Below are 26,291 nucleotides of genomic sequence, written 5' to 3'. Positions count from 1 at the left end.
AATCATTAATGAATACTATACTCCCATCTTACATTCATTAGCCCTTATTCTCAAGTGGCCTTCAAGCCTTGATAAGTAGTGACTAATGCACACAATGAAAGTGAAATAAGGAATCTGTGGAACACAACACCGCTGGATTGTTTCCCAGCTGACTACAACAGTCCTATTCAAGTCCAATGTAAATAAATCCTTGTTGAGCATTTTACCCAGTTTTAGCAATTGTTATCAATAATTATGGTGAATCCACCATGATGCACGGAGAGGAAACTTCACATGCTTCCTCGCAGTGATGGTCTACAATTCACTGTAGTCTACATTGCACTGTAGAGCACTTGTTGATTTTATGAAATTATTTTATATAAATGAATTTAAAATGCAAAAGTCAAGTATAATGGTTCAATTGTGCTCTGAACAAAAACATTTATTTTAAACGTGCTTGTCTTATCAAAGAATGTACTGTTGATTTTATATGCATGGCCCTTCTGCTTGTGCAGTGATAAAACTTAAATGGAATTGTGATATTAGGTTGTATGAAAGTGTTAACTTTGGTCAAAATCAGACTGTTCCTTTAAGGGGAACTTTTTTTTTTTTTCGATTATATTAAACCATAATCTGAAGTACTGAACTTTGATAAGCAGTGACTCGTTAGTGAAAAAAAACAAAGAAAAACAAACAAACAAAAACAGACTGGGTATTTATTTCTCTCATACTGTGAGAAACGCAACAATAGGGTTGGAAAGTATGATTGAAAAGTCAGTACTCCAGACGAGGCGTATTCTGTCTGGTCAGCCCCGTTGGTATTCCCCAGCAGAGGTGCCTCAAACAATCAGTAATAAACTAATCTCTTCTCAAAGAGAGAAAGTAAAACCTAAGGTGGACCTCCTAGAACTGCTCAGAACCAGCATTACACCGCAATCAATAGCAAACAGGTCATTATAGGTATGGTCTGTTGATTTTGGGGGTCAAAGGAAAAAATATCCCCAAGACTAATTGGAACCAAACATTTAACAGTCATGATCCGATTCAATATTTCACCAAAAACAGGCTTCATCAAGAAGCCATAAACAGAATCAATATTCATATATACATTAGTGTGAAGATCGTGGTGGTAGGAGGGAGAATCTAAAATAGTATAGTTTGAGAAAGTGGTAGTGGTGGAAAAGGATATGTATATAGCATGGTGGTAATAGGAATTTCATGAAGAAACCGTCACTATCACCCCCACCACCTGCACGCTCTTCTCCCACCTTCTCATACTATATCAAGGCCCAGAGGTCACTCAAGGATAAGGGTTAATGTGTGTACTGTAGTCATTGAGACAGTTGTGCATTATTTGTAGAAGTAATTTGGTATAATTAGATCATTTATAAAGACAGCTGGGCAAGAATTTGTTTACATTGGACTTGAAGATAATATTATAGTCAGCTGGAAAGCAGACCAGCGAAACAGTTCTACTGGCAGGAAGTTTTAAGAAAGAAGCTTTGTTCATGGAATCCATGTTTAGGCTTAGGCAAGGATAAAGAGTAGGGTCATTTATTGATAGTGATTTGGACTGAGTTTTTTGTGAAGGATTGACGAGTGGGGGGGCCATAGATTGGAGCTCAGTCGAACACTTGTATTTTAGATTGCTATTCCTACCACCACATCAATAATATATTTGTTCTGCTGCCATGATACTATCCTCCCAGATATCCAGATATTACCTTCTCCTTTAAAGAGGAATAGGGTAGTATATATTAGTTTTTCACGATACATTCCTCCCAACCTAACAAAAATATGCAATTAAAAATAGTTTGTTTTTTTTTTTAAATGGAGATGCCCATAAATAATTAAGTGAAAATAACAACATAACTCATTCTTACAAGAAATCTCAATTTCAGTGTCATCCTAAAACGTTTTCAGAAGAAATATTATGGAAATATAATATCTTGTACTACTTATTGGTTATCACCCAAGACCAGTAGATCCAGAACCTTTGTGGATTCAGATGACATCTCAAATAAGTACCACATAATTTTTAATAGTGATGGAACGATTCCAATATTTTTTTCCCAGGTTCTGATACAATTACCGATTCTGATTTTTAAATTTCAAATATAGAATTGTTGATTTAAGGGTTGCATTACTCTAAAAAAAAAAAAAAAAAAAAAAAAAAACATGTGTAATATGTGCATATATTTTCACAAACATAAAAATACATTTGTGGGTGTGATCTATAAATTTTAGTTTTACTGAGTTTAATATGAATAAAATATTTATTTTATCATTAATACAATCCATGGAAATTTAAGTTTTAAACAAAAACAAAAAGAATCGTTTCTGGCATCAGAAAATAAGCATAAATTTTTCAGATTCCGATACTTCAAAAAGTTCTGATTTTTTTTTCCAATTCCCAATTCAACTCTTTTGAATCCTGTTTAGAAGCGAGAAACTAGTAGCAGATGCACCAATCCAAATGTGACAACAATACTCCATACATGGGCGAATGGTGGCTTTGTAGAGGTACAGGATACTTTCAGGCGTAAGCAACTTTCCAGCACAGTAGAGAGAGTCCACTTTCTTTGCAGCAGCCTTGACAATGCTCTCGATGTATCCATTCCAACTCATGTTCCCTAGTGAATGTTAAGCCAAGGAGTTTGAAAGAAGTACTTTCAGGTAATGTATCTTTAGCCATAGCTATTGGTGGCTGAGAAGATTGTCACCCATGTCTTGATGTGCAATTTTCATAAGTGTTGAAATGGATACTGCGCCATGGAGTGGACTGAAAACTACTCAATAAGACAGTGTAAAACATGACCAAACCAACAGACATTTAAATAGATTGCTATCAATAAATAGTAATGGTCGTCATAAATACTTGAGAAAACACTCCCTGCTTATGGAGTCATAGTAATTTGAGACATACTTTTGACATTGTTCTTAAAGAGACTGTTCATGTCAGATGATCGATAGATGATCAGTATTAAATTGAGAGGGGGGGGTCGATCACCACGTGTCAGATTTTACAGAGTCACAATGTGTGCTTTCTCAAGAGGTGGAGAGTTAGAATCATGTATTTTTGTACAAGTCACAGTCTGGGTTATTTTAAAACTGACTCCAGAGTGTGGATTATTCCCCCCCCACGTTTTTTAAGCCAACGCTATCTTAAAGACCATTTGATATTCCTATGGGATCTCTGGTCTCCGCAAAAATTATGAACATATTTTTTGTTTTTTAAGCCAACTCTTAGAATCAAGAATCAGTAAGCTTAGCAATAGATTTCTTTTGTAAACAGTCAGGATTGTTTTTGTTTTTTTCTCTCTATAATAATATCAAAAGACTGACACCTTTTATACTAGCTTGTTTATTATTGCTTCAAAGTTTAATCACTGAAATATTAATTGAAAATAAATATTTCATTCATAATTTTGTAAAAGCAAAAAATCTTACTTCTATAATTCCATATGCTCCTAAATAAACCTTTATAAATATTCTAATGAAACTAAAATTTGAGGAATATTTATTAATTGCTGTTTTATACCTATTGTTCAAACCTCACATTAATCTGAATTTTCGTGAAGAGCTTCCATCCCCTTTGCATAAAATTAAACTAAATATAGCCCAGATTTGGACCCTTATGCCTAGCAGCTGTGTTCCAAAATTCATATTAATTCAGTTAATTAGTTACAGAGTGAATTTTGTACATACAAATATATAAACATATGCATACTTCACTAGTGCGTGTGTATATATACTTTTAATTTGTTTTTATATAAGCAGTAATGTGTTGCTACACAGTTATGAGCATGTTTCAACCAGCTAGTTTTAATAACTAAAGACCTTTTCAGGCAATATAGCTTATATGAAAGCAAAGTTTGCAATGAAAATATTAGGTCATCACAGTCACCAGGAAGATCCCGGTAAAAATCGTTAAAAAATAGAAACAAGGAATTGGTTGTATGTAAACAAGATTAAAAGAAGTGTGGATTATGGTCTGTGTTGGGGTGTAGGAATAAAGAAGACTACTGTCTAATGTTTCTATTTTTTTAACGACTTACCGGAATCTGATATTAATTCCTGGTGACAGTGATCTGATATATTCATTGCAAACTTTGCTTTCATATAAGCTTAATCGTCTGAAGAGGTCTCTAGTTATTAAAATTAGCTGGCCAAAACATGCTCACGACTGTGTAGCAACAGTACTGCTTATGTAAAAAAACTAGAATACCTTGCTCTACTTCGACACTGCGCACTATTGCATTAACCTTGTTATACTTCATTGGTTACCTTACCTCTGGAAAATAACAGCCTCAAAAATATACATATACTGTATATATTAGATTGGTACAAAAATAATGCGGTTTTTTGACATTCAACTTGAAAAGATCATAACTCCTTTCATAATAAACTTTATTAATCAAAATCAGAACCATTAGAATCGACACACTTTTGCCAACGAGAAACAAGTTTATCCCATTAGCATAGAAATCCAGAATTCTGAAAGCAATGACGTCATTGAAGGCCGATTCAGCATCATTTCGGCTTTTGAAGCATTTTGTGCAGGAAGTTGTCAAGATGCTTGAAAAAGTGATAATCAGGTCCGGTGAATATGGCGGATGAGGCAAAGTCTTGTAGCCCAATTTGTTCAACTTCTGCAAGGTCAGTTGAGCAACATACAAACGAGCGTTGTCATGGAGAATTGGTCCCTTCATATTGACCAATCTCGGACACATACGTTAGAGATTGTGGTGCATTTCGTTAATTTGTCAGCAGTACTTCTGTCGTAATCGTTTCGTCTGAATTCAAGAAGATGTGATGGACGAGACTGGCTGCAGACCACCAAACAGTCACGATAACCCTTTTTTAGTGCAATTTCGGCTTCGGGAAGCGTTATGGAGCTGCTCTGGCATTGAATCACTGTGCCGAACGTCACTGGTTGTCGTAGAGGATCCACTTATCACACGTCAATCCACTTGAGAAATGAGTCGCTTTTGTTGCACAGAAGGAGCGTAGGAGACGCCTCAAAACAATGATTTTTTTTTATTATTATTGTTCAATTCATGCGGCACCCATTTATCCAACTTTTGACTTCCCTATTTCATTTAAATGGCGAATGACTGTTTAGTGGTCAACCTTGAGTTCAACAGCAACTTCTTGTGTAGTTTTGCGAGGATCAGCTTCAAATGTTAGTTATCAACCACAGTCGGCCAGCCGTGACAGTCTTCATCTTTGAGACTCTCGTCACCATAGCAAAATTTCTTGAACCACCATTGTGCCACATGTTCGTAAGTGGTTCCTGGGCCAAACACATCATTGATATCACGAGCTGTCTTGGCAGCTTGCGGCCTAGTTTGAACTGGAACAAGAAAATCATGCGGATTTGAATTTTGTCCATGCTGTCGAAAAGCCTGCAAAAAAAAAAATGAATGAAGAGAGTGAAAATGGTAATGAATAACGGGATGCGATAGAGCAAAAAACGTGCTTCAAACGTGCTATATATATATATATATATATATATATAGCCATGTTGTATATCATTTTGAAGCACGTTTTTTGCTCTATCGCATCCCGTTATTCATTACCATTTTCACTCTCTTCATTCATTTTTTTATATATATATATATATATATATATATATATATAGCCATGTTGTATATCATTTTGAAGCACGTTTTTTGCTCTATCATATATATATATATATCAATGAATGAATTCAGAAATCATATATGAAAATAACATGTGAGAAAACGATATTGTTTTTGCACAAACCTAATATATATGTATGGCATAATCATGTTGACAAACCAGTTTTTGTCAGATCACCGAAGTTAAGCAACATTGAGCCTGGCTAATACCAGATGGGTGACCATTTGGGAATTCTAGGTGCTGTATGTGCTCTCCGCTTATCTCGGCATTGTTTCTAGTTTGTCCTGAACTTCAACTTGCCACTGGTATTTAACAATGCAGACTCAAGAGGTGTGGTTGGAGATTTTTACGTTGGACTTGAAAACAACCATATTGTAGTCAGCTGGAAAGCAGGAAAACGGAAGACAATTCCACAGGCGTGAAGTTCTAAGAAAGAAGCTTTGTTCATGGAATCTACGTTTAGGTTTAGGCACAGATAAAGAGTGGGGGGAATTATTGATAGTGTTTTTAGCTAAACGATTTTTTGTGAAAGTTTGGCAAGGGAGGGACCATAGATTGAAGCTTAGTCGAGCACTTGCCATGAAAATAACGATAAAGCAGAGACAAACTCGCAACATGTCTTCTGTGAGATAGAGGTTGCAGGGAAGAGAAAAGGGCATCTCCTATGAGGCTACGAAGTCTATTTTGAACTCTATCAAGGCAGGATAAGTCCTTTCTAGCAGCTCCTGCCCAGATGTGGCAACAGTACTCCATCCTTGGACGTACCTGGCTCCTATATAGAGAATTGCATCAGCAGTGAGATATCTACTGGATCGATAGAAGGATCCCACTATTTTTCCAGCGGCCTTGGCAACAGATTTGATGTACGTGTTCCATTTAAGATTGCGCAACTCTTGCTACAAAAATTTTACATACAGGCACCTTACAGTGGGTATCCATAGTCTGTCAAGATTGAAGGAAGCTACCACATATATATATATATATATATATATCTATCTTATCAAAAAATTTTTATGTATTAAAATTCGGTAATTATATATATATATATATATATAGTATAATGGTAAGAGATGTAGAGACCAGAGTTCAATCCTCAGTCCAGTCATATGTCCCCTTGCTAAATACTCATTATGAGGGGAGGATCAAAAACAAGTAATCCTGGGAATGGAGTGGCGCCCTACCCTACACCTTAGTGTTGCAGCATTGAGTTGCCCTTGACTATAGTCGGCCACTTAGCTTCATATATATTTACTTTTTATTTTTACTCTACAGTATCTTTTGGAATTAAGTCAGTGGTCATATGTTAATAAAGTTAAAAAAAATATTCAAACACGATGAGCAACATAACCTCAAGAAGACACAGGGAAAAAAAAAAAAAAAAAACTTAAACACAATGCTTACCATAGCAACCAAAATGAAAATACGTTATGGAAAAAGAATGGAAAAATTGAATGATTGATATCAAATTGAAGACTAAATTATTAACATTAAATGTAACAATTTATATTCTTAAAGTTGCCAACAGAGGATTGAAACAGGCTTTGTAGTGATGGTGGTGGGTAATGTTATTTTTAAAATACAGATTAAATAATTATTTTAAACAAACGTTTATGAACAGCATTGAAAGTCAGTCAGATGTACTGGAATTGTGAAGTTTTCAATGCAAGCTCAGTGCACATTTTTAAAAAAAAAAAAAAAGTTAAAAAAGTGTATACATTTTTTTTTAATGCGCAAATCTGTTTATAATTATTCCGAACAGAATTTTTTTTCGATAAATAACAAATATTTTTTTTAAATTATGAAGTCTGCAGCAGAAATGAGGGAAAGGCTGCAGCAGAAGTTGCAACATGAAATGCAATACTGGTGAAAGGATGACCCAAATTGGTTTAAGAGAGGAGGAGGAGGGAATGGTATTTTGAGAGAAAAAAAAAAGTTTTATTGTAAAAGAATAAAAACGGGTTTCCATGTAATTTAAAATATCACTAGAAATCTAAACTGGAGAGAGAAATTCAACTACCACACCCTGTTCATCTTACATAATTGCCATTTACTGAATAGCCTTATGCTGGGTCAAGGCTGGTCAGAAGAAAATATAGGTGTGAAGAAAGGGTCAAGATTATTTGGGAGAAGGACAGAAACAAGAGAGAAAAGACTTGGATAGCATTGGGGGGGCGTAGCTCAAAACTAGTAGAAAGCAGATATGTGGATAAAAGGGTTAAGATCAGCTCACATCTAACCCCCTATCCTCGAATAGAAGAGAAAGGGCACTTCTTGGCTTTGACCATTTAAATATCCTTGGTGTATGACCCTAATGTCTTTTCCCCATTTTATTTCTAGTTTATGTACTCATGTTAGTTTGGCATGAGGTCGTTGGCCCCCAATGCACTTATTACATGTATTTAAAAAAAAAAAAAAAAAAAAAAAAAAAACGTATGGGTACATTGGTTGGAAATATAATACAAGTTTGTTTTTATTTTTAAAACCCCTTGGTAAAGTTTTCACTACTATCAGAATTTTAACTTCAATATTAGTATATATTAGTATATAACTAAATTGGGTTTGTATTACTATACGAAGATTCGAAAAAGTTGTCAAACAACAAATATATAACAAATGTTATTACTGAATATATGTCAGCCTATGTCATGGTAACATATATTGAGTGAGTTTCTAACAGTATTTTGTATATTTTTTATTTTTAACTTATTTCCCAAACTTACCGTGTTCAGGAGAGAGTCTGGTGCCATTTTAAATTTTCCAGTACATCGGTAAACACTGTCGAGCTGAATAAACATGTTGCATTAAATAAAAGCACTAAAAACTTATCCAGTTAGGGAGAAAAGTAATTTATATTGTGTTTGATAAGATTTATTTGTTATATATTTGTTTTTTTGAAAACTTTTTCGAACCTATGTTATAGTAATACAAACCCACTAAATTTTATACATATATATAACAAAAAACAAAACAAAAAACGATGCTACATATTTTTTTATACTATGGTCAATGTCTCCATGTACGTCAGAGACATTTAAACAAACAAGGCCGATAGCCATTAGTCGCGTGCTCTCGTGTAATGAATGAATTCGCATGAATGTAGGATTGACATGAAATTCTTAAAGATAAACTAAAACAATCGAAAAATAAAAAGTAAATGACTTAAAATGACTTTAATGAACTTAAGGATGAATTGAATGACCTTAAGAATGACTTGAATGCTTCAAAAATAACTGCAATCCTTCAAAAACAACTTGAATGATCTGGAGAATGACTTAAATGGCTTTGCGACTGGCTGGTTGTAAAGTGGGTGATCACTTTACATTAAATTAATACAGAAAAGTGATCCCCCACTTTATATCACAAAGTTACAAACATAAGTACAGCATGTAGTAAGAACAGATACTACACTTTGATTTTGGCCAAAAGGCCAAAGAAAAGGTATTTATTTGCTCTGCCACCGAGCAAATTAGGCACAAGGCCGATTTTTAATGTTTAGTCGTTTGAAAAAAAAATAAAAAATGAGGTAACTGGTAGAACAGATATTACACTTTGATCTTGGCCAAAAAGCCAAGAAAAGCTGTATTTATTTACTCCCAAATTAGGTACAAGGCCGATTTTTAATGTGAGGAGTGAAGGGGAAATGGGGACCAACTACCCGGGGAGTAGGGGAGCTGGATAGTGACAATTGGTATGAAGGGTTTCCCCTACATTGACCAAGGTCTTATATGTAGGGTTGCCCCCACATATGGTTTTTGCTTGCAGTATCTGCCGGAACAGATACTACACTTTGATTAAAAAGCTTAAAAAGCTAAGAACAGCATCTATTAACAACAGACCTTTGATCTTAACCAAAAAGGCCAAGCACAAAAGTGTTACGGATAGACCGACTGACAGACCGACGGACCGAGTGACTTATAGAGACGCTAAAAATGTAAAAGAAAGAGTAGAGATATGGGAAAGAGAATCGAAAGTGAAATAAAGTGAAACAGCTAAGTCAAAATCTGGTTATGGGAAGAGGTGGGGAGATCATGGTAATTGATGGGAAAGGAAAATACAAAATACATAAACGAAAAAGGGATTTGGTTGTTTTATTTTAGGCATATTAACCCTTAACAAAATAAAACGGAAAACAAAGAAAACAGAATAAACATTTGAATAATAAAATAGCACCCCCACCCCTTTTTTTAACAACATATACTCACCGGGAGGTAAACTTCAGGACAAGGGTCAATGGGTAAGTAATGAAAATTCGATAATTTATTTAGACGACAGCTCTTTAAAAATTTGTTTACATTTGACATGAAAACGACCATGTTATAGTCAGCCGGGAAGCAGCTTTAAAAAAAAAAATAAATAAATAAAAAAAAAAAAAAAAAAAATATTTGCAGCATAGTAATTTTACAATATCAATAATATCAATAGTTTTGATAAGCTTGCACCTAGGTATACCAAAGAGAAACCAATCAAGTGATGTCTATTTAATCACAAGGAAAAGCTATACTGAAATGGGTAAAAGTAGGATGCAACGATACATTTGGCAGCATTGAATATAAGTATGAATTAAACATGTAAGAAAAGGTTAGTTCAGAATATAGACAACCAAAAGATGTTTTCATGAAAAATAAAGAAATGAAAAGCGCCACATCGTGGCTCAATCTTAGGTTTTATACAGAGATCATTTTTTTCCCAAAATTAAATAAAATACAAAAGGAAAAAAAAAAAATAACATATTTCGAAAACAGATAAAGTGCACATTTATTATAATCAACTATCTAATCCTTTTTTTTTTCTTTTTAGTTGGAAAAATTAATTTTCCTTTCTTTTTCTTTTTTTAAAATAAACATACTCTTACTATATGGATAATAGTCAAAACTCTGTAAATAGGATTTACAAAAATTTATTATTCGACAAGGAAACACAGTGAACATTTAGAAAATTCACTATTCTACGTAGTTTCAAAGAATGCCTTCTCTTCAGAGGAAAGATATTAGCAAAATATATTTAAACTGTGATCTTGCTGTTTAGCACATAAATTGAAACTGCAAAATATGAAGCAAATCATATTTGCTCCAAGATGAAGAAAAGTTTTTGAGAATGCAAAAATACATAGGTGAAAGGATATTTAGAAGAGTCCAGATAAATCTAAAAATCATGATGGGGGAAGCAAGAATCCATGGGGAAAAAGTCTTCATGTTGGAAATCCGATTATTTAGAAAAATAAAATTAAAGTTGGAATAGGATTTTCCATGTGGTGATATAGGTTTTTTCCGGGAAAAAAGTTTTTCAGTTAAAAAAATATACAGGGGCAAATGCACAAATGAAAGTTTCTTATAACAAGCTATATTCCATATTTGGTTTATTGAGCTTTTTCATCTGGTTAGAAGTATCCTATAAATATTAGTATCGATATTTATATATCCATTTGAGTTTACAGAATTATCAAATTAGTATACTTAACCATAACCCTTTTTGAAATATATATATATATATATATATATATATATATATATATATATACATATATATACACACACACACACTGCATATCACATTATTAACGAGTTTACATTTTTTTCAATATTTAAGGAACGAGTGAATAAAAATCCATGAAACTTTGAGAAAGTGCTTATAATACTATTCAGCTACTTCAGTCAAAAAATAAAAGTATTTAAAGCAGTATTAGCGAAACTATGGCAAAAGATAGGAATATCTGTTGATTTCAGTGTGTCAAGTTATTAACGAGGTTGAGAAAAAACAACTTGTTTATTGAAATAATTTTCAAACATTAAATGAACTAGAAAAAATGCTTAGCACACAACTACATAGCATGATGAATTCCGTAGGCCAGAGAACCTCAGTTGTTGCAACTACTCTTTGCATTATCCTGCATAAAAATAATGGTTCTTCTGAACGTCAACCTTTGCTTCTTCAGCCATGGTTCAAAGTGCTCCTTCATGAAAAGCTATGTAAGCATTTGACGTCATTTTTACACTTTCTGGGACTTTCCTCGTGCCAACTAAAGTATCTCTAATAATCCCAGCCCAAATCATTACCACCTTGTTGGCGCCTTAAATGCTGATGAAGAGGTCATCCATCTAGGATCTATCCCTTCCTCCAGCCATTTGGGCCATCAAAAGTGACATGCACTTCATCTGTAAACAAAACTTTGGAAAAATCAGTTTTCATGTTATCCTCTGCCAATTTCAATCGGTTTTGTAGGTGATGTTACTTTAATGGAGGCCTTGTCACAGGCTTAACAGACTATCACTTCTTTCGAAAGGCGACGTCGAGTACTTTTTGAGATATTCTTCAATCCGGCTTGGTCAAAGACTTCTCGACTTGTCTGGCCAGGGTTCTTAAATTCACGTTTAATTTGGAGTAGAAAACGGCGTATAACTCTAGATTTACCTTTATTAGCTCTCTTACGTATCTTTGTAAGGTCCTTGAAAAAGTTCTTCAGTTTGATGGTACCTTCCTATCATTTTTTGATATTTCGAGGGTAGTTTTACTTTTTGCTAGCTGTTCTGTAATAGTACTCTTTTCAGAACTATTCAAACCATTTTTACAACCCATTTCATTGACGAAACAAACTGCCTTGTTAATAATTTGACGCATATCAAATACCGTGGATTCAGCAATTACGATGGAAAGTTGTTTACATTGCGCAGAACAGTACGAAAATTTCACAGTAAACGCAGCGCAGCATTGCCAACATTTCCGAAGCTTTTGATATGAAACTACCGGTAAGTTTTTGAAACTGATAGAAAAATCTTATCTCGTTAATAATTTGACACACAGTATATATTCAAAAACAGCCTACAGAAAATGGACTCTGATTTATGAAAGTATGATAGGTTATGAAAAGGAAGGATTGTAAAGAGATAGCTTCGAATTTGGGTGTATCAAAATCAAAGCAAAATATGATGAAAGTAAAAATAAAATAGATAAACCCCATAATTTATTATACCATACCTGTTCACACTGAAACACTTATAATATTCTGTAGATCTACATTAAAAAAAAACTTGTTAAACTTTGTGACATATTTCCATTCTATGGAGGTCAGGTGCGAACGAACACCCAATAATTTTATTATACCATATTCTTCAAACTGAAACATAATTATCAAAGTATACTTATGCAGGTAGATATGAAAAGTCTTTATTAAAGTTTGTGCCTATTTCCATTCTATGGAGGCTAGGCGTGAACGCAGACCCCACAATTTTATTATACCATCCCTATTTAAGTTAAAACATACTTGTAAAAGTATTATGTACATTTATATCAAAAACACTTGTAAACGTTTTTTTTTTATATATTTAAATTTTTCTATTTCCATACTTTGTGGACCAGGCGCGTACGCAGACCCAACAATTTTAATGAATCATCATTATGCCAAATCAAACATACCCATTTCTGTGTCTCAATACATCTTCTATCATTATATGTGATCAGTTTTCTATAACAGTCAACCATAGAGGAACCTATTCGTGACCAGACACAGACATTCAGTTTCAAGTTCAAATGTATTTATAAAATGAACGAAAAACCAATATGTTTTTATGATGAATACTAAGAGCTTTATAAACATTTGTGTGACTTACACACCTGCAACCGTGTTTCAGTGAGGTTACCTCCTCAGAGGCAACATGATTATGAAAGTAAATTCTGACATTGAATTGTCTGAGGTGTGTAAGCTACACAAAATGTTTACCTAATAAATACTTATGTATCTTTAACATTCGAATTTATTCCCAAAAGACGCCTTTTCTTTCTTTTCATATTTGCATAAGTAATATTACATAAAGGATTAATTTAGTCCAAATAATCATTAATACACCAGGAAGGCATTTGTCAAAAAGTTTGGAGAAAATAGAAGCTAGCTTAGCAGAGCATTTCTTAATTAGTATGGCAATGATGAGATTAGGCCTACATACCCAAGTGGTGTCTAAATTTTTTTTTTATGATATCAGACATGAGACGCGTGATCTTCAGATCTACAAGTGTAATCTGACAAGAGAAATTTGGGAGAGAGTAGTTTGTGGAGTCTAAGGTGGAGGTAAACCGCCGAGTTTGATGTTATCAAGTCATTCAAGTTCCCTCACCCTCCCCAGCCATTTTCATTTTAAATGTTTTATTTTATGTACATAAATTTTCAAAAGGAGTCATGAAAATCTAACAATTTTTTTTTTTGCTGGAGTTTTAAAAAGGCAAATTCAAATAGTATTAATACTCGTCTAACTGAAACCACTATCAAAAATGTTCTTTATCTGTGCCTTAACGTAAGCATAGATTCCATAAACACAGCTTTTTTTTTTTTTTTTTTTTTTTAGAAGTGCACATCTGTGGAACTCTGCTGTTTTCCTGATTTCTAGCTGAGTACAATATGGTTCAAGGCCAACGTAAACAAGTTCTTGATGAAAAGTCCTCTTAAGTAATCCAATTTACCAAATTTCTACTACTAACAATTACTATGGTATTGTCCAATTACTACTGTACACTCATTAACCCTTATCCTCGAGTGATCTCTGGGCCTTGATAAGTGGTAAGTTGACAAATCTAAGTTTCGTTCTGACTAACAAATTTACATTTGTTATCGTTATTACCAACATACTATTTTTATAATTAGTCTGTCCCAAATAACTAATATGAAACATTTTGAAATAATCGCTTAAAATAAAAATGAGCAAGGGGGATAACCCATTTTAACTTGAAGAATCTAATAGTTGTTTAACTTAAATTTAAAAATGTGCAAAAAAAGAAAAAAAAAAAGAAAAAAAATGGCTTCACTGTATCCCGGGCAATGCCGAGTATGTACAGTTAATTATCTGTAAAATAAAATAAAAAAATTTTTCTTTAAAAATCCAAATAAAAATGCACAGCTGGACCATACATTTTTATGAATCATCCATTTTAAAATCTATGCGAAAAAACCATCCAAAATAAAGTCTCAAAGAAGCAACAACAAAGAAAAGACATTCTCTGGCACATTTGCAAGGGATTACTATCACAATTACATACAACATTAACATGTTTAGCTGGTCTAGAAGGGTGTGGTAAAGCGTGCTCGTCTTAAAAGGGCATGAATTGATTAACAAGACATAAGCAATGTATTTTTTTTTTATTGCAAAGTGGACTGGTTGACCAATAGAGCAGTGTGATATGTGGTATACGTGTTCATAATCACCTCATAGGACGTGTACATCCTGGGCGTCCGCTCAACATTGTTGTTAATCGTATTCTGTATCAACTGAACAAAGGTATACAAGAATTAACAGAAAAACAGAATAAAAAAAATAATAATAAATAACAAAATAAATGAATTATACGAGACGTGCTTGTATTTATCTACAGTTTAGATTAAAGAAATAGCAATTTGATATGGTAATCTGCATAGGTAAGAAATCGTAAGGATATATATGTATATTTTTAGTCGCGTGCACGCAACTCTAAGTCGGTCCGTCGGTCGGTCGGTCTGTCCGTAACACTTTTGTGCATGGCCTTTTTGGTTAAGATCAAAGGTCTGTTGTTAATAGATGCTGTTCTTAGCTTTTTAATTAAAGTGTAGTATCTGTTCCGGCAGATACTGCAAGCAAAGACCATATGTGGGAGCAACCCCACATAAAACCTTGGTCAATGTAGAGGAAACCGCCACCGTCCAAAGCTCCCCAAAACACTCCGACACCACCGGAAACCCCGAAAACCATCCTACTGACAATAAAGCCCGATGGGAGAAATCCCATGACTCAATCTCCGGTCAAAAGGAAGGAAAGCTTTTCCTTGTGATTAAATAAACATCACTTGATTGGTTTCTCTTTGGTATACCTAGGTGCAAGCTTATCAAAACTATTGATATTATATGATCAATACTGAAGCCTTGTAAAATTACTATGCTGCAAATATTTTTTTTATTTTTTATTTATTTATTTTTTTAAAAGCTGCTTCCCGGCTGACTATAACATGGTCGTTTTCATGTCAAATGTAAACAAATTTTTAAAGAGCTGTCGTCTAAATAAATTATCGAATTTTCATTACTTACCCATTGACCCTTATCCTGAAGTTTACCTCCCGGTGAGTAGATTTTGACTTTTTTTTTACATTTCTAGCGTCTCTATAAGTCACTCGGTCCGTCGGTCTGTCAGTCGGTCTATCCGTAACACTTTTGTGCTTGGCCTTTTTGGTTAAGATCAAAAGTCTGTTGTTAATAGATGCTGTTCTTAGCTTTTTAAGCTTTTTAATCAAAGTGTAGTATCTGTTCCGGCAGATACTGCAAGCAAAGACCATATGTGAGAGCAACCCCACATAAAACCTTGGTCAATGTAGGGGAAACCGCCACCGCCCAAAGCTCCCCAAAACACTCCGACACCACTGGAAGCCCCGAAAACCATCCTACTGACAATAAAGCCCGATGGGAGAAATCCCATGACTATCTTCGGTCAAAAGGAAGGAAAGGGGCCAGAAGACGGGCCAAAACCAGTGTACGACACCACAGGAGGACTGGCCAGAGTTAGCCCCAAACAAAAGGGCCAAGCAGCAGCAGCAACAACACCACAGCAGCAGAAAGAAAAGGCAGCGGCAGCCGATCCCCTCCCCGGTCCGTCCAACACCAAACAGGACGAGAATACGGCATGGGGCCATCAGGAGCTGGAGCAGATGACACCCAATGATTATAGGGAACTCTTCAACTCCACTTACAAGGATATCACGAATGGAACAACCATCATACCCCTTCCGGGACAGATTGAAAAATTGGAAAAGAAAGTTCTCTCTCTGATCACCTCTGATCTCAAGACCAGGAGTTTAACGGGTCTCAACAAAGACACCATGGTGGAAATCCTCATTGACTTGAACATTCTGACAAGTTATATATGCAGGAGGAGTTTCGCCATATGGGACATTCTGCTCCCCAGAGAGGAGGATGCAAAAAGACTGGCCAGGACCGAACACAGAAGCAGGAACATTCGGCTCCAGCCAGCATATCTCGGTGGGAGAACACCACTGTCTCAGTACTGAACGTCCCGTACTACATGACCGGAAAACAAGTGAGGGCAATACTTAGTACGGGGAGGCGGAGGCAGTCGCCCCAGCCCGCAGTCGATGCAATGTTTTGACCGGGAACTAAGGACAGTTTCGACGCTTCACCCAACTACCCAAACTCAGAGTCAAAGAATTTGACAGTTATTTGGCTGACTCGCCCCGCCTCATGGCGGCTCAAGTGGCTAGCTGTGATGATCTTGTTGCGGAACATGAGATCATTAAAGCAGGTCAGCTGCAATAAGTCCCCGGGGCTTGATGGTCTACACTACGAATTCTACTAGAGGCTGTCGCCCATGTTGGTCCCTATTCTGAAGGATATGTTCAACCATTGGTTTGTTCAGGGTTCCATCCCTGGGCAGGTGACCAAGGGAGTGATCACATTGCTGAGGAAAGGTCAACGGCATGGTGAGGAGGAAGACTTAGACGATTTCAGGCCCTTGACTCTGCTAAACACAGAGTTAAAGATTTTGGCCAAGGTTCTTGCGAATCGGTTGCAGGTTGTCATCACCGACTTGATCGAACCAGACCAGAGCTATGCTGTGAAGGGGAGATCGATTCAGGACAATCTTCATCTGATACGCATGATCATAGAGGGGACAGAAGACGACGCCGAGGCTGCGCTGATCAGTTTGGATCAGTCCAAGGCTTTTGATAGGGTCGACCATCGGTTCCTGGGATCTATGCTGGAGGCCGCCGGTTTTAATCCGTACTTCTGCAAGTGGATCTCTGGACTGTATGACAGGCCGACAGTAGCGGCGCAGATCAACGGTAAGCTGTCGAAGTCATTCACCGTCTGCCGGTCAGTGCGACAGGGTTGTCCGCTGTCGCTCTCTTGTACATCCTGGCGTTGGAACCCCTTCTTTGCAAGTTAAGGGACGAGGCGACTACACCAGCCCTGCATGGGATAGCTCTCCCTGGAGGCACACGAGCCAGGGTTTCCGCGTTCGCCGATGATGTTACTGTGTTCGTGTCTTGCCCCACGGACATTCAAGCGGTCACCGAGGCGCTCGCTTGATACGAAGAAGTTACAGGGGCCGTCTTCAATCGCAGTAAGTCGGTGGGTCTGCGGTTGGGTGTCTGGACCGGAGTAAATTCGCTTCTGGGCATCTTCAGTTGGACCGATTGCCAGGTCCGGATCCTCGGTGTGTGGTTCGGACCGGGTCTCCAGCTGGAAAAAAACTGGTCAGAAGTGGAGACCAAGGTCAAATCCTGTCAAGACTTGGGATTCGAAGGAAATTGTCCTTGAAGGGTTGGGCGGAGGCATGTGCTACATACATCTTTCCGCTCATCCTTTACCGTCTGTCTATACTTCCCCTCCCTACAGAAAAACGAATCAGCTTACAGGAGCACCTCAACTCACTCTTGTGGAATGAGGGTAAGCATTAAGTTTGCAGAGAGGTCTGTGTTCGAAATCCGAGCAAGGGAGGTTTGGGACTGCCCGATCTCCTGCATCACAAGCACGCAGAGAGGTTGGCCTTCCTGAACTGTTCACTACACGTAGACGTTCCATGGGTCACTGCGGTTGGAAGCTCGTTTTCCAATCTCTCATCTGACCCCTCGATCTCTGCCGAACTTCGACATAGGGAGGGAACAAAAATTCTAGGCCGAATGCCAGTGCGCACTTAGAGCGTTGGCGGGGACGAGTGTCCTCGAATAGTCTAGGAACAGGCTTTATCGGGAACTAGTGGGGCGTAGCAAAAGGAACCGCTAGTGAAGTGGATGGGGATGTCGTTAGAAGAGGTCCGCTCCCAGTGGAGTTGGGCGCCGGGACGGGACTTTCTTACCAACTCGGAATTTTCCCTTTCCTGGCGACTTGACGCATTCCACTTGCACAAAGAGACCCGGGTCTATTGCCTGCGCTGTGACGAAGGCATGAAGGAAACGGTCGGTCATGCTTTTTTCCGCTGCAGCAGGCTTAAGACACTCCTAGGATATGTCAACGAGGTAACGGCTCGCATCGAAGCCACGTGCCTGCTTGAACTAGATGAGTCATACTTTGTGGAGAACATTGATCCACCGCTGCCTAGGGAGAAAAGAATGAGTTTTCTGGCAATCCTAGCAGAAGCAAGAATGGTCATATGGATCACACGACTCAAGCGAGTCCGCAAAGGGATATCTGTTCCAGATCGGATCTGATTGTCTACTGTAAACATCTGCTTAAAGTAAAGATCAGATGCGATTGGAGGAGGTTGCCTCGAGTGGTCTTTGACAGGAGGTAAGTGCATGACACTAGCTTGTGCATCCGACGAGGCGCCAAGTTTGAATTCGTGTTACCACCATAGGCATGGCACACACGGTACTGGGTCCTACGGAACCCATCCCGCTAGGTTAACAATAGAAAATTAAAGAGACTTTTGACTGGTGGTACAAATGAGATCCGGTCCCCCGATTGTTTGTTTTGGCACTAGAGAACCTTCCGAGGCTACCCTACCATTACCCCCCCTCTTTTGTTTTGTCACCCCTGGTCAACCCTTACTCAGAGGTCGCCTTCTACCCCCCCCCCTTCTGTTTTTTTGATGCTTTTATTTTTTTTCCCCAATACCCGATAAGAATCCACCCCAATCCCCACTGGGATCTCCCCGCTTGTTTTCGGTGCCAACAGTAGGCGATCTAACTACTTGGATTAGCTCAGGGAGGGACCTTACTAACGCACTAGGCAATTTTATTTGATCATTTTTTTTCTAGGTTGTTTTCCCCACTCCCAAACACGAATATTTGTTACCAAATTAAGAAATTTTATTTTTCCAATGAATTGAACTTTTTTCACAGACACACACACACTTAATTTATAAAAAAAAAAAAAGAAATGCACACACACAAATTGTAAATATATGCTTTTTGCTTAAACGCTGGGAATTCCTTGGTTAGCTTTAGATTCCACAGAGTGAATTAGGTATTGTGGTAAATGTTGCCAATCAAGAGCAAGTCGCCAAAGACTCCAATTTTTACTTTAGTTACAAAGACCCTGCAACACTCCCCTCCCCAGATCTTATAGGGCCTTGAGCCTAAATTTGTTTTGTCTTCTGGAGATTTACTTAAAATTTTTTAATATTATATTGAAATTTTTTTAATTGTAATTTTTTCCTTAAACGGAATAAATTAAATATAAAGATCAAAGTGTAGTATCTGTTCCGGCAGATACTGCAAGCAAAGACCATATGCAGGGGTAACCCCACATATCAGACCTTGGTCAATGTAGGGGCAATCTTTCATACCAATTGTCACTATCCAGCTCCTCTACTTCCCGGGGAGTTGGTCTCCATTTCCCTTCACTCCTCACATTAAAAATCGGCCTTATGCCTAATTTGCTCAGTGGGAAGCAAATAAATACCCCCCTTTTCTTGGCCTTTTGGCCAAGATCAAAGTGTAGTATATGTTCTTACTACATGCTGTACTTATGTTTGTAACTTTGCGATATAAAGTGGGGGGGGTTCACTTTTCTGTATTAATTTAATGTAAAATGATCACCTACTTTACAACCAGTCAGTCTCAAAGCCATTCAAGTCATTCTCCAGATCATTCAAGTTGTTTTTGAAGGATTCCAGTTATTTTTTAAGCATTCAAGTCATTCTTAAAGGTCAATCAATTCATCCTTAAGTTCATTAAGTCATTTACTTTTTTTTTTTTTATTCAAGTCATTTCAGCCCATTTTTCGGTCATTTTAGTTTATCTTTAAGAATTTCATGTCAATCCTACATTCACGCATTCATTCATTACACGAGAGCATGCGACTAATGGCTATCAGCCTTGTTTTGAATCAAATTGAGAATCTATCTATTCTGCTTGCAGGGCTCTACATTGCGAGTGAAACAGTCGCATTTGCGAGTGATTTTTCAAAGTGGCGACTAAAAATAATGAAACACTGATCTTTTGGCGATTGTATTTCTTTCACTGACAATCTTCCAAAGCTCACTACCGAGTGAAAAAATGTCTTTTCAACTTTTTTTTTTTTTTTTTTAATAAAACGAACAAAATTATTTAAACAATAAAAGTTTAATAGAATACAATTTTTTTAACGAAGGCTGTTTAAAAAACATCTGAAGAAATTAGAATGTTTATATCTTCAAGTATCAACATAAAATTTATTGTATATTAAGTATCACACTTATTTAAAAAAAAATACAAAAAACTTTATTATGTACATAATCATCACGGAATGAAGATGTCATATTCCAAAATTCATATGGATTTGGCTACATACTTTTCTATTTGGCTAGTAAACGAAAATATTTAGTTGTGAAAGGTCAACTAAAGATAAATTTGCCTGTAGAGCCTTGGCTTGTTATTTCCTTAGTCCATACATTACGCTCTCACTCGTTACTATGCAACCTTATTACCACCACATGTATGCAAATCGTTAAACAACTTGACACCTTTAAATTTCATTCATGAACAATAAGATATACACAAACACAGACACACATTTTACTCCATGACGTCATTACCGCCAGCAACCATCTTGAGGCCTGGGATTGAATTGCACCGCAATTAATAAACTCATTTATTTAGTGCTATTAGTTTATTTTTCTGTTCACAAAACTAATTTTTTAACGTTATCCAGAAAAATGAACTTTATCAAAACATATTTGTTGATTAAATATTATTTCTCATTCTGTGGCATTTCAACAGGTCTTAGTAGTTTTTAATAATCTCATTAAAAATCTGAGGTAAACGTTTCTTTTAAGTTTTTTTTTTTGTTTTGTTTTGAAGTGAGAGTATTCATACTTTTATCATATAAATCTCAAGAGTCGGTTTGTTTGTGTGTGTGTGTGTGTGTGTGTACGTTTGTATGTCCGCTAAAAACTTGTCAGCCACATCTAACCGGGTTGAAACCAGTACTATCTGAAAGTAATGCCTCAGATAAATATGTGAAAACTAGAAAAAAAAGATGAATTCTGTGGTGGTCAGGTATAGCAAACTGAAAGCATGTTTAAAAACATTTTGCAGCATCATGTCATAAGTCAAAAGACAATCCCCTGTGAACTTGAAAGCTCAACCAAGTCTCCTTTGTTCAGGTCCTAAACAGCCCATCAATAAGTTTGTGCAAACCAATTTATTCTCCTTTTTGCCCAGCTTGCACCACATCCTGAGCCATGACGGCCCATACACAGCTGTCCTAAGTAAGGTCACACAAGACGGCTAACTAATTGTTATTCTAATGTTGAAGTTTGACTACCTGTAGACCTGAGAGCTCAACCAAGTCCACCCTGATAACAGTCTCCCAAATCCTCAGGTGTCCACCTGTTATGTAAAAAGAGACAGACCCCAGTAAGTAAACAAGGAACCTAGATAAATTGCAAAAGATATTTGGAAAAGGTTAAAATCGAACCCAGTAAGAAAAGTTAAAATACATATTGAAATTCTAGGAATGTAGAACGATTTCCATTGTTCTTGGAAATAACTAAATATTATTTATGTCAGAGTTAGATACGAACAATGCAGTTTAGAAATAATGGTCAACAAATAGGTTAAATAATACAATGCAATTTAGGAATTTCTTTGTTTGCCAAAAACGTGTTTGGACATACATAGGTAACATCCATGTGAATGAATTCCACGTGGCCAGACCTGCTTTGAGGTCATCAAGAAAGGAGATTCCCAATATATTGAGACAGGGTTCGAGGTTAGGAAGAGAGAGAAGAGACCATCAGTCAGGTCAGGGCGGAAGCAGACGAGAGTTGGAGAGCAACTTAGTGAAAGCTGATGTCTCTGGAAGGTGAGGGGGGGGGAGATCATGTAGTCATAAAGGCTTGAATTCCTGACCATCAGCAGCTGGTATGAATCATCATACATTTGTAAACTGTCTTCATCATTCCACCAACTGAACGGTAAATGCGTTTTGTCTATCATCTTGTAAACGAACTTTGTATAACTCCCTCAAAGCATTATGTCTCCCCTCCGCCATCATCAATAATGTATCTCCCCTCCGAGTTAAGAAGAACTGTTGCATAAATGTCTCATTCACTTGTTATGAATGTATTCCTGTCATTATCATCTTCGATATTATGCGCCGCCGATATGAAACCCCGACTATTTAACACACCAATACGTTTGCACGATCCAGGGAGAGAGAGGATTACATCTAGAATTAGTTTTACCTCTTTTTGGTAACGCGTTTTGCATTTTAAAGGATACTTTTTCAACCCTGCTGACAATTCTTGTAAAAAGTATGACTTTTGTACATTTTGAGAAAAGTCCAGTTTTGCACATCCCTTATTCTTCCCATGTAGTTTTTTTTTTTTTTTTTTTTTTTTTTTTTTACACAGTGATCACCACTTATCAAGGCCCGGAAGCCACTCAGAGATAAGGGTTATTGCAAGTACATTACGTTAGTGTGGAGATTTGATGAAGTGTTTACTTAAGGGGGCGGTTCATTAGGAATTTGTTAACATTGGACTTGAAGACATCCAAGTTGTAGTCCAGAGGGAAGCAGGCAGATGGAACAGAGTTCCACAGGCGTGCAGTTCTAAGAAAGAAGCTTTGTTCATGGAATCCGCGTTTTGATTTAGGCACAGATATAGAGTGGGGGAAATTTTTCACAGTGGATTCAGCTAGACGGGTGTTTTTCGTGAAAGATTGGCGAGGGGGGGGACCAGAGATTGGAGTTCAGACGAGCACCTGCATAGTGAAAGCACAAGAGTTTTATTTGTTACAGAAACACTAACAAACAAAAAAAAGCATTGGTAACATTTCATCCTTTTGTGAGCAAGTAACAAATTCTGGTGTAAATGTTGGCAGATCGAAAAAGCAAGACCAAGTAAACAAAATGACGACAAAAACGGAAGACAAAACAAAAAGAGAAAAAAAAAAAAGTAAAAAATAATGCTTTCATCATTACAGTCATTGTCAATTTAAAAACTAATTTTGTGACATTTCTATAAAAGGTCAACCCACTGTAATTACCTCCCCCTTAGCAATTGCACCTGTGTGGATGGGGAAGGAGGAAATATTTTTTAACATCCTCATCACATTGACAATTTAAACTCATTTTACCCCCCCTCTCTCTCTTGTAAAACAAGGGGGAAAAAAAGTTGTTTGTTTATAAAACTAAGTTTTTCCATGAATGCTGCCATTACAACATCCAAATATTATAAGATTACTTTTTCAATAGTAAATTTGACTCATAAACACAAAACTTGAACTTTGATTAAAGTTTATATATACTGACCAATGGCAAAAAAATAAGATGAATTTCTCAACATTGGAGCCCACGCACTCCCTCCCGTTCACACACCAATTTCAAAAGCCAGAAGCCAAAGGTGTTCAGTCATAATTACCTTAAAAAAAATCTCATTTTAAGGGGAGGGGGGAAACTTGGCCAAGGTTGTTAATATACAATATTTTTTATCTTTATATTGAAAATATTGACTAAAGGAGATAGCAAGACATTCATCGATGAAACAAAAGTCTTCTACGTCTCTTTCCCGTGAATCAGTTGAAGTATGGCAAAATTAACATTTTCAGAGAGGATGAAAAGGAGACAAAACTAGACAAGACGTGACAGGAAGAGGAAGAAAAAAACAGAAAAAGACAAAATCGAGCCAAATGGAAAGAAGGGAATAAGAATATAAAGCTCAAGCGATCTGGACTTTTCTTTAAAAAAAAATAAATAAATAAAAAAGGAGAAGCCACTTCCCTTATGCTAATACTTAATTCCACTTGAATCGATTTTCATTCACTGACATTCAGGGATTACAACACATCTCTGACTACCCCACTGCATCATCTCTGGTCGACAGAAGCATCACCGATAATTTGAAGTTGGATTCCTTGTCCAACATCAGAAACAATAGATGCAAAGATAAGACAACTTAATAGCTCATACACAGAACTGATTCCTGAATTCAGGCCTCTATGGCAAAAGTCTAGGGGGCAGTCAGCTGAAAACCTGACTTATAACGGTCAAAGCAGACAGAGAAACTTATACCTGAAATATAGTCATGACTTATCACTTATCATATGGGTTAATGAGATAGTATTGTACTACATCCAACTGACAATGAGTGGAATGGAAACGATTTGATTACTAGTATTTGTTAGCATTGGATTTGAAGATGACTATGTTGTAGTCAGCAGGGAAGCACTCCTGTCTTATTGTGTTGCATAGATTGGAAATTCTGTGAAAGAAGCTCCATTTATGGGTGTTCAATTTGGTTTTCGGTAGTCAGAGTAAGAAAGATTTTACAGCAATTAGACAAGTATTCACTGGAGATTGTAGCTTAGTACAACAATATAATCGAGAAAGACCAGCAAGGACCCGTGGTGCAGTGGATGAAATACTTGATAAAAATTCAGCTGTAAGCTACACTCTTCTGAGGGTAGAAGGTTCAATTCTCAGTGCAGACGACACTGAAAATACAACTTAAGACTTCTACTCAATCATGGTTGATGAAATGAGAGCATGCTACCTTGATGGATTAAATAAAGGGTTATGTTCGAAATTCTGTGCAAATTATCGAATCTGATAGAAAAATTCCCCTCTCAGAGTTCAACCAGGTACACCTGAAGAAGGTTACATTGACCGAAATGTTGAAACCCAAGATAAAAACAATAGTTTGAAGAATCCAAATACAAACTATTCATCCTCCTAAAAAATTCAGAAACAAAACTAGCAACATCTTTTATGACGGATAGGTTGTAGGAAAAGAGAGCAGCCTCACTAAATTTTTAAATCGGGTTTACACTGTCAAGACAAGAAACAGTGTCTTACAAAAAATATAGGATCAGCTGTAAAAAAAAAAAAAAGGTGTTGACTCGCCTTGTAAAATGTAAGCAGCCATTTTACTCTACAGAAAAATTTCTATAAACTCCCTCACTTTCCTGTAAAAGTGACTATTCTAAGACACTACTTAAAGTTGTTTTCTCTCCCGGTTTATATTCTTGTTCATCTTGGTTTTGTGTCAGTATGTAAACACGTCCTTTGAATGATATATAAACTAATACCAGCCATTTTGGTAACTCAAGTTACAATCTCTGGTCCCCCCCCCCCTCGCCAATCTTTCACGAAAAACACCCGTCTAGCTGAATCCACTGTGAAAAGTTTCCCCCACTCTATATCTGTGCCTAAATCAAAACGCGGATTCCATGAACAAAGCTTTCTTAGAACTGCACGCCTGTGGAACTGTTCCATCTGCCTGCTTCCCACCGGACTACAACTTGGATGTCTTCAAGTCCAATGTTAATAAATTCTTAATGAACCGCCCCCTTAAGTAAACACTTCATCAAATCTCCACACTAACGTAATGTACTTGCAATAACCCTTATCCATGAGTGGCTTCCGAGCCTTGATAAGTGGTGATCACTAAAAAAAAAAAAAAAAAAAAAAAAAAGAAAAGTTCTATCATCATTTGATACAGTAAGAGTAGTAGGTACCTCCAAAAGTCAACACAGAATTACCCCCCCCCATATGTAAAACGATGTAACGTAATTATAAATTAATATTATCAATATAACTTTTGTACCATTTAAAAGAAGGAAAAAGAAACTAGTAATTTAAAAACCATTTTTTTTCATCGTACGAAAATAATGAAATTGCAAGACGAAAATCGTGTTTACATAATTGGCACTTTAAAATAACGTTCCCATGTAGTAAGCATTTCGAACGTGAAAACATATCCGTGTTTAATAAA

At 36.5% G+C, this 26,291-nt stretch overlaps 1 protein-coding gene and 3 pseudogenes across 3 annotated transcripts in view; 1 reads left to right on the top strand and 3 right to left on the bottom strand.

The window, feature by feature from the left end:
• Positions 1-26,291, bottom strand: part of LOC145293228 (sorting nexin-33-like) — a 274,899-nt gene that overhangs the window by 226,066 nt on the left and 22,542 nt on the right. The window contains exon 1 of one of the 3 annotated variants that reach the window (XM_080139777.1): positions 14,813-14,870. The exons of the other annotated variants lie outside the window; for them this stretch is intronic. Coding sequence (XP_079995903.1) covers positions 14,813-14,830 — 18 coding nt within the window. The 5' untranslated portion in view covers positions 14,831-14,870. Of the gene's footprint in view, positions 1-14,812; positions 14,871-26,291 lie in introns of those variants that run through there. 3 annotated transcript variants of the gene reach the window in all.
• LOC145293501 (U2 spliceosomal RNA) lies at positions 8,901-9,067 on the bottom strand (annotated as a pseudogene).
• On the bottom strand, positions 9,112-9,204 carry LOC145293549 (U2 spliceosomal RNA; annotated as a pseudogene).
• LOC145293545 (U2 spliceosomal RNA) lies at positions 19,996-20,147 on the top strand (annotated as a pseudogene).

Source organism: Euprymna scolopes, chromosome 14, assembly GCF_053919585.1.
Source record: "Euprymna scolopes isolate OS-2025 chromosome 14, ASM5391958v1, whole genome shotgun sequence".
Classification (NCBI taxonomy): Eukaryota; Metazoa; Mollusca; class Cephalopoda; order Sepiida; family Sepiolidae; genus Euprymna; species Euprymna scolopes.
The sequence above is the reverse complement of the archived record's forward strand: the minus strand, read 5'-3'. Positions and strand labels throughout refer to the sequence as shown.